This window comes from Cyprinus carpio, chromosome A8 (assembly GCF_018340385.1).
Source record: "Cyprinus carpio isolate SPL01 chromosome A8, ASM1834038v1, whole genome shotgun sequence".
Lineage (NCBI taxonomy): Eukaryota > Metazoa > Chordata > Actinopteri > Cypriniformes > Cyprinidae > Cyprinus > Cyprinus carpio.
This window is the reverse complement of record NC_056579.1, coordinates 15,695,455-15,704,842: the sequence shown is the minus strand read 5'-3', so window position 1 is coordinate 15,704,842 and position 9,388 is coordinate 15,695,455. Positions and strand designations below refer to the sequence as shown.

General features: G+C 38.9%; 2 protein-coding genes across 2 annotated transcripts; one reads left to right on the top strand and one right to left on the bottom strand.

Annotated features, from left to right (window-relative positions):
• The first annotated feature begins 120 nt into the window (after positions 1–120).
• LOC109071086 (adhesion G-protein coupled receptor F1) lies at positions 121–6,525 on the top strand. Its single transcript, XM_042762480.1, has 8 exons — positions 121–359; positions 525–703; positions 926–1,096; positions 1,333–2,715; positions 5,665–5,706; positions 5,806–5,868; positions 5,955–6,051; positions 6,132–6,525. Exons 3-8 carry the CDS (start codon positions 1,028–1,030, stop codon positions 6,188–6,190), a joined length of 1,713 nt encoding a protein of 570 aa, XP_042618414.1. The 5' UTR covers positions 121–359; positions 525–703; positions 926–1,027; the 3' UTR covers positions 6,191–6,525.
• Positions 6,526–6,727: 202 nt separating this feature from the next.
• Positions 6,728–9,171, bottom strand: LOC109071085 (epigen-like). Its single transcript, XM_019087558.2, has 5 exons — positions 8,782–9,171; positions 8,561–8,659; positions 7,981–8,098; positions 7,487–7,639; positions 6,728–7,387 (listed from the first exon to the last, which is right to left on the bottom strand). Exons 1-5 carry the CDS (start codon positions 8,819–8,821, stop codon positions 7,333–7,335), a joined length of 465 nt encoding a protein of 154 aa, XP_018943103.1. The 5' UTR covers positions 8,822–9,171; the 3' UTR covers positions 6,728–7,332.
• Positions 9,172–9,388: the final 217 nt, after the last annotated feature.

Sequence of the window (9,388 nt, the reverse complement as noted above, 5' to 3'; positions counted from 1 at the left end):
TTATTATTGTTGGTTAAGGTTGTTGAAGGGTGCAGTAAGTGTTTTTTTTTAGAAATGCAAAATAGTCATTTTATAATTCTATAAATTGAGTCTTGAAACAGCAATATAATGACTTACAGTTGTTTTGAAGTATGTCAGTAGCCACATCTGTGATTTCTTTCCTCTGCATCTCGTATTTCCAGAAATTGATTTACTGACATGTAGAACAGAACAGTTTAAAATCACAGCTGAAAGTTCATGTGCTAAAACTTTCATATACACCTGCAAACTGGACAATGAAGATCTAAGTGGGTTTTCATATAGCTCAAAGTCTGTGGAACTGGTTGTTCACAAACCTATAGAGCAATCTCCAGACAGCCGTAAGTTCAAATTCCGTTTTTACCTTAGTGGTCCCTGTTTTCATTCCTGGTTGCCCCACACAATGATGACTCTGTACCAACATGGTATCAAACTCAAATATATAAAATATTATGTTTTTAAAACCAGTTAATACTATTTACATTATTTTCTCTCTTTTTTCATAGCTGTCACATGCAACAATGACATATATGGTTTTGGAAAAGTTGGTGACAAGGTTGTAGGAGACTGTGTGAAAGAAAAAGTTGGCTTCAGAGAAGGAGAGTGTCGTTCTGATGGCTTTTGGGTAACTGTAAAGGACACCTGTGTGCTTCGGATCATTGAACAACTGCAACAGGAATCACAGGTTTGCTTTTCGGTTTTACTGTCTTTCCTGTTGCTTGTAACACATAAGATTGCCCATGCAGCACTGTACTACTTTAGAGAAACACATACAGCTGTTCATTTTTGTAGATGCTTATATTGTATGTTGAGTAGATCTGTAAGGTGGTATAGGGGAAGTGTTAATGACACAATTATTGCTCAATCCAGGATTTGCTTATCTTTGTTTATTTGTTTCATTTTTAAGGGTTTAGATGCTGAAACATTAACAGATTTTGTGGATAAATTGAACAATGCCACCATAAACAATGAAGGTGAGATAGTTCAATCTGAAGCTACAGTTTCAGCAATGGTGGAAATACTTAACAATATTGCAGATGTCACTCAAACTGTTATGCTGGATGAAGTTGTGATAACGGTAAGTTGAAATTTAGATTAGATTACATCCACAACTGATCATTGTTAGAGTTGAATTGCCGTTGTATTATGTAGACTACACATTAGTTGACTTGAGTTTTTAATGGCAGTGTCTATGAATCTATATGTATTCTTTTTTTTTTAATTTCATCCAGTTGTTCCCCTTTAAGTTGAGAAACTGCAATAGTTTCATCTAAATGTGATGCCTTTTAACATCTCCCATCATTTATCTTACAGAATTTCCTTAGTATAGTGGATGTCATTTCATCAGAGACAGTGAAACCTGTATGGGAACAGCTAAATTCAAATGGCGAAAGCCAAGGCAACAGCTCTCAACTCCTGAATGCCATTGAAAGTGTTATAAAAGCGACATCAAACAGCAATTTCAACATAACGAGTCCAACCAACTCATTCCTGTTCAAAAAAGTAACAACATCTGAAGACTTCAATGAAGTATTAAAGCTCAACTCAACAGCTGCAATAAACATCCCGGGTATTGCATCCAGTCACAAAAACGTTACAATCACAGCTGTGGCCTTCTCCTCCCTGGGCAATGTTATGTCTGCAAGAAATCGTACCGATGACCTAAACACAACTGAAAATGTCATCAACGGACTGATTGTTGTAGTGAATACAAGCATATCTATCAAAAACATACAGCTAAACTTTGAAAAACTTAGAGATTCAGTAACTCTAAATAATAATTCAGTAAACCTTTGGAACCCCCAGTGTGTTTTCTGGGAATTCAACCTTTTTAATAGAACTGGAGGATGGGACTCAACAGGATGTGAGGTCATACAAGTAAACGGCAATGTCACGTCATGTAATCACACCACTTCGTTTTCGATACTAATGTCCCCTTTTGCTCCTGAAGATCTTGCTTTGTCTGTCATTACATACGTTGGTGTTTCTATTTCGATAGGCAGCTTGGTTGTGTGCCTGATCATCGAAATTATCATCTGGAAGGAAGTATCTAGAAACTCTACATCACATGTTCGCCATGTATCCTTAGTCAATATTGCTCTTTCTCTCCTGATCGCTGACATATGCTTCATTATCGGTGCTGCTATCGTAAAGCCCGGAACGGACTATATTAACTCATGTAGCACTACAGTGTTTTTCGCCCACTTCTTCTACTTGTCGCTGTTCTTCTGGATGCTGGTCTCAGCCATTCTGCTTCTCTACCGCACCACTATGGTTTTCTCTCAAATTTCCAAATCGGTCATGATGGCATTAGCCTTCGTTGTGGGCTACGGCGCACCTCTCCTCATCTCGGTTATTACCGTCGCCTCCACTGCTGGAAATAAACACTATGTCACAAAGAATGAAGCATGCTGGCTAAATTGGGACCAGTCCAAGGCCCTTCTGGCTTTTGTCCTACCAGCTCTGGTCATTGTGGCTGTCAATATAATTACTGTGATAATAGTTGTGGTGAAAATGATCAGGAGGGGAGTGGGAGAGAGCAACAGAGACGAAAAGAACACCTTGGTGGTCATTCTCAGATGTGTGGCAATTTTGACGCCCATCTTCGGCATCACTTGGGGTCTTGGCTTGGGCATCATGATAGAGCCTAAAGCTTTGGCCATCCACTACTTGTTTGCAATCTTCAACTCCTTGCAGGTATAATTATTCACTTCAATAAAAATTTTATACATCAACTTTAAAGGGATAATTCCTTCATAATTTACTCACCCTCACATTGTTTCCGACCTGTATGAATTTATTTCATCTTCTGCTGAACACAGAAGATATTCTGAAGAATGTAACCGAACAGTTCCTGCTCCCCATTAACTTCCATAGTATCTTTTTCTATTAATGGGGACCATCGTTCTTCAAAATATTTTCTTCTGTGTTCAGCAGAAGAAAGAAATTCATATAGGTTTGAAACAACTTGAGGGTGAATAAATGACAGAATTTTCATTCTTGGGTGAAATGTCCCTTTAAATTAATGTTCTGTGTTAAGCTTAATCAACATAATTTGTTGTATAGTGTTAAAAGTTAATTTAAACTTTTAAAAAATGTTAAAATTTGGGGGTGGGGGGGTCATCATAAAATTAAAATATATTTTCTAAATGGATGTTATGATCTTATTATGATTTAATATGAACAAATCATCCATTTATTTTATTTTTTGGTGACCTTTAAACTTGGATCGAAATATAACTCGAACTTCAGATGAAAAATCTCAAGTTATACATGTAACCATGGCTCCCTGAGAAGGGGAACGAGATGCTGCGTCCCCTAGAAGGTGCTATGGGGAATGCCTCCAGCATGACCGGTGTCTGAAGCATGAGTCTAAACATGGCAATGAACTTGACATTGGCAGGCGGCACCTGTAAAATATGTCATCCACTTCTTGTCTGAAGGAGACATTCAGGAATTCCAGAAGCATGATGAAGGCATATTGTTCCCCTTCTCAGGGAACTATGGTTAAATGCACAACCTGAGGCGTTCCATTTCGAATGGTAAATCTTTCCTGCGTCCCCTAGAGGGTGCTATAGAGAATGGTATAACCACACTGCCATGCTGAAGGGATGAGTGCCTTATTGGCTGAACTAAGTCAAAGACTCAGAGGAGTCCTCACCCCTGCACAAGCAACACTACTTTAGACTGGGGCTTCTCAAGAAAGGAGGCCTCAACAGGACATAGGAAGCCTAACTATGTTCTTATTGAGGCCAGTATCCAAGAAGGCTCACAGAGAGCCTAACATTTAGAGCCAACTAGCCCGCAAAGCTCTGCAGAGTGGATGCCTAAATACAACACCTTTCAAATGAGAGGTGGCCTAGCAGCACTCCATACTACCTAGCCGAGCTCTAGGAGTGGAGGCCTCAGCATGACGACTCTCTAAAAAGAGAGGAGGCCTAACTACACCCCATGTTCAGGACATCTTGTCAGAAGGCTTATAGAGAGCCTACAACTCACAGATGCTAACACAGCGTAGCACTGGCAAGTGGAGACCTCAATGAAGATAGCTCTCTGTAGCCAGAGGAGGCCTGAAAATGCTCGCAGTGGATGGCAGAGCTCTAGGAGCAGAGGCCTCAACATGACGACTCACTAAAAATGAGAGGAGGCCTAACTATACCCCATACATGGGATACCATGAAAGGAGGCTCACAGAGAGCCTACAACCTGCAAAATGTCCTAGTGGAGCTCTGGCAAGCAGAGGCTTTAATAAAAATAATTCTCTGTATGGTACGAGAAGGCCTGACGACACTCGCAATAGCCAAGGAGGCTCAAAGAGCGCCAAAAAACTTAGCAAGCTGTCTAGCTGAGCTCTACGAGCGGAGTTCTCAGCATAACAACTCTCTAAATTAAGAATAGGCTTAACTAAACCCCACATTCACAGAGAGCATACTACTCAGTAAACTGTCAAAAATAGATGATGCTTTTACAACCAACCAGCCTCTAATGATGAACCATCAGTAAGACAGATGATGGAAAGAAACATGCTGCAAAGGAGTCAGATGTTAATTACTTCCCTGAGGCACTTCCCTGTGATCTTTTCCTCTCCCACTAGCTTCGCACCTCTTTCATGCTCTACCCTTCGAAGGAGGGGCAGCAGGAGAAGCTGTGTTCGCCTTCTGGTCTCGCTTCCAGTCCTCAGACTTGGACGGGCCAGCCCCCTTCATGGCTTGAGGCTTGGACCTGGGCTGGTATGCTATAAAGTTTGTTAAAGCCACAGAGTGTGCCTTCGCCTCCCAAAACTTCTGGAAGGTGAAACTGGCACATCAAGGAGAAAGTTTTTCTCTTTCTCCCCTATGTCCACCAGGTTTACCCAAAGCCTATCGTAGCCACCATGACCGCCATGGATTGACTGATCACAGCGGCCAATTTGTTTTGTGGCAAGGATATCCAAATCTGGATCCAGAAATCCAGGTCCTTCAGCAGGTCAGCCTGGTAGGCTTGCACCATGGCCATCGTGTGCAAAGCTGCTCCAGCCTGACCCGCTGCCGCATATGCTCTGCCATTCTGGCGTGATGTCACACGCAGCAGAGACAGCGTCTTGAATGCGGCTGCCTCACCAACTGAGTGATAACTAGCCAGCGTCTCTTCAGTCGGAGGCATCGACGCATAACCATATCCCTGCATCCCCTCCACATCAGAATAGTTTACCTGTGAATAATGAATGCGGGCAGAATATGGCTTTCCCCAAGATCTCTGCACCTGGGTGTGAAGATCTGGGAAAAGGGAAGACTTGTACGAGCTAGGCGGAGGTATTTCCCATAGCACCCTCTAGGGGACACAACATTGAGTTCCCATTCATGGGGGCATGACAGACTTCTCTCTGGTGACATATTTAGGACTTCTCCAATTATTTAGTCTGCATAAACCCCTTTCTTACAATCAACCACAATCTCACATTCAGATCTGCCTCCATCCAATCAACAACTGATTGGATAGAACAAACTCCCCACCATCCATTATACTTGGAAGAAATCAATATTATACCACAAATGCTGTTGGTCAAGCATAATTTGTACTAAACCTAGAACATTTCTTCAAAGATTTATCATCACAGTTTATCAGATAAATGACAACTAACTCGTCTGACCTGTTCACTAATTTCAGGGCTTCTTTATACTGGTTCTCGGAACACTGATGGAAAAGAAGGTAAGTTTGAGTTTCTGAGCTGAGTTTCCTTATAAGCTATGCTTGGTATTGCTTTCTAGGTATTTGGTGTCTGAGATGCTTATTTTTCTTTCTTAACAGGTTCGGGAGACACTTAAAAGAAAACTGAGAATCACTAGACTCACTGGCTCCCATACCACACATGTAAACACATTTCGCTCGTTTATTTCCTTCAAGTTTTTCATGCAAAAATGTTTATATAAAACACAATTGCATCTTTCCTATCATAGACTTCAAGCTCTGGAGCCCATTCCTATGGCAGAAGCAGTTCTTCCAACAGAACGACTCTTACTGATGTTTTCAACACCCTTATGAGAAGAGGGAGGCGTACGTACAGTACTGCTCTGTAACATAATTTCTTCATCATATTGCCTGAACTTTCAAAGTAATATTCTTATGTTTTACAGATGCTGGGGCAAATTCCTCACACAACTCTGGAGCATCAGAAAGTTTTCTAAACGCTTAGCTGGATAGACAGGCGCCTTAATTTCCTGTCAGAATGTCTTTATAATGCTGGTTCTAGTGCCACAGACACAACTTCATACTGAACAGTTTTGATTTCTGTCTAGTACAATGCTTTTCCAAATGCTTCCATTCACAGTTGATTAGATCTTGAATATTCAGTACTTTTTTCCTGTTTTCTATTGGTGATTCAGATTGGCCAGTTTAGATAAAAACATATGTTTGTACCAAATTAGATTTCTTACGTGTACACACGGTTTTATGAAAACAGAAATTAAATTCCGGTTTCTGTTTGAACACTGTTTAGTGTACCAACACCTTTGTCCTTCCTCTCTATTAAATCCATAAATGAAAAACAATTGTTTCTGATTGTTATTATTAGGGATGCTTGCTAAGTATATAAATAAAGTTTTTGAAAGCCTGTATTCTTCAGAATACAGAAAAACATTTATTCTACATATTGAACATCTTTATTAAAATAATAAGATCTGCTTTTCATTTTTTTCAAGCAACTTACAAGAAGAAACTCTGCACTACTGTATATAGACAGTTATTGTTTAATATTGCTTAAACTGAGAACATAAATTTCATGGCTTTGCATTAATACGACATGACTAATTTAAAACAAAACACATTTTTATGTTTTTTCTTTTTTTTATTTTAGGTGCAAATTTTAGACAAATTTGTCAATAAATAAATATCTGATACAAATACATTAGCACAGTTTAGGTTTTATATTTAGTATTACCATGTTTATAGCTGTGCAATAAATACCTATGTGCACTTACATAATACATTCATAACAGAGGCAGCATATGACATTTGCTTATGGATAAAATTCCATCTGACTGATATTCTACATGCAGTTTATCAGTGACAGTAAATAATTTTCACATTACAGTGCCAAAGTTGTAGTAAGGACTAAGTAGCAGAAACTTGTAATAAATATAAAATGATTCTGTGAGATTGTGAAATGTCACAGTGTTTCTTTGCAATTCTTGCTCTTTCCTCTAGAGAGTGTTGTGTCTCTGCTCCACAGTCTGGCCTGTCTTGCTTGTAGAGTCAGTCTGGATGTTTAGTCCTCATTCCTGTCTTAGACCTAAATTCAAGTTGTTTAAGAATATAAATTATATCTGGCCGGATAACTTAAACTAAGTTCTCAGAGCCACAGTTCTTGTAGGGTGGTGATGACTTCCGACACCTGTGTATAAACCAGAAAATATTGAATTATAAATACTCAATAAACAAAGCATTTGTTACTTGTACAATAAAAGACTGAATGCTGTATTCCAGATTTTACCTTTTCTTTAAGCAGCAGTACATCACTGCAATTACAGTTCCCAGTAATAAAACTGCACCACAGCTAATTCCAATGACTTCTTCAGGACTAGACAAACGTTGGGTGTTCAAAATAACATGTTCACAGCGCACACCGCTATACATTTTGTCACACCTAAAGACAGTAGAAATCGTGTTTGTTAGAAAGGTCTTGGAATCCTCAGCTTGAAATTTTCAGCAGTTAAACAGGCTATGAAATGGAAAGTTATTCCACATGTTGATTCCTTGTGAAACAGGAAATTTGGGTGGGACATTTCTAAGAGATCATCCTATTTTTATAAACATCCACAAGGCTTTATTCACATCACAGCCACAACCCAAGCTTTGCAACTTGCTAGTCTGCTAAACAAACAAACATGAACTAGATAATCAAGACTTGATCAGTGTCAATTGATTGATGGGGTTTAAAAGGTAGGAATATTGAGTAGATTAGTTGTTTTTGGTGGCTGCTCTCACCGACAGATGGGGGTGTCCAGGTCAGAGGAGTAGGTACAGGCGCCATTGAAACAGAATCCTTTGTGTTCTGGACCGCAGGGCCTTTGAATGGCCAAAACTCGCGGTTCCACTCCACTTCCTACAGATAGAAACACACACACCCAGACAGTTAAGCATGAAGGATTGTTATTTTAATGGAAAGGTATTCAGACTTGTGTCCACATGCCAAAGAACCGGCATTCTTAGCACAATGCATATTTGAAATTACAAGATGGCTCATTTCATTTAAAACAAAGTTAGGGTTATTAAACCCTTCAGTTAGGGTTATTACCGTAGTCCACTTTAGATATTATACTAACGAAATGTAACTTGACAACTACTGTACATGTCAACAAACCGCTAATTAGAGTATGAGTAGAGATAGAGAGAAAGAGAGAATAAATTATATTAAAATAGAAAACAGTTCTTTTAAATATTTTACAATATTACTGATTTACTTTTATCTTTTTTTTTTTTGATCAGATAAATTCAGTCTGGTGAGAGAAAAAACTTAAAGACTGCAGTCTTTCAAAATAATTATGTATCATTTTGAAGTACTTACCAATACTGTGTGTTGTGTTGTATATGAGCACATCCTCTGACTTCTCCTTAGTGTCTCCAAGTCCAGAGAAAACGGCTAACACCATCATCAATCCAAGTACTGATGGAGTTTTAAGATTACATTTTAGTAACATTTCATTTTTATCGTCTTTAAAGTAGAAGTCATTTTGTTGTAAGCTCCTTATCATTCTATTTTGTTTTATGAGAAGTATTATGACTCACCCTGATAGTGCAAACACCTTTTATGCACTTGTTGTGTCATGCTGCGGCCCAAGTACAGATTCAGTCAGACTGGAGATTCGGTTTTCGTCACACTTCAGCTGCTCTCCAGATGCAAGTGGTTATTCCCCACAATTTATACCATCCTTCTATATCCTTTTCTGCGTCACTAACAGTAGCCAATCATTTTAACTAGTGACAGGAACTGCAGTGAATCCAGAGTCTTTTACCCATACCTGTACAAAGCTCCACATCACTTCCTATTCAACAGGCAAACTTGCACAGGCGTGTTTTTGCCCCCATGTTTTTTTTTTCTTTTTCTTTTTTCAGTGATCAAAGTATTTGCCTGCAGCTGTGAAAACAGGCTTTTGACAAAGTTACTTATTAGCACAAGAAATATTAAAGAAAATTCTAATTACAGATATAGTTAAAGTATTATTTTAAAGGGGTCATATGATTTGATTTAAATTTTTCCTTTCTCTTTGGAGTGTTACAAGCTCTTGGTGCATAAAGAAGATCTGTAAAGTTGCAAAGACTAAAGACTCTAATCCAAAGAAATATTCTTTATTAAAGTTAAGGGTCAACCACACCCTCCTAAAACGGCTCGTTC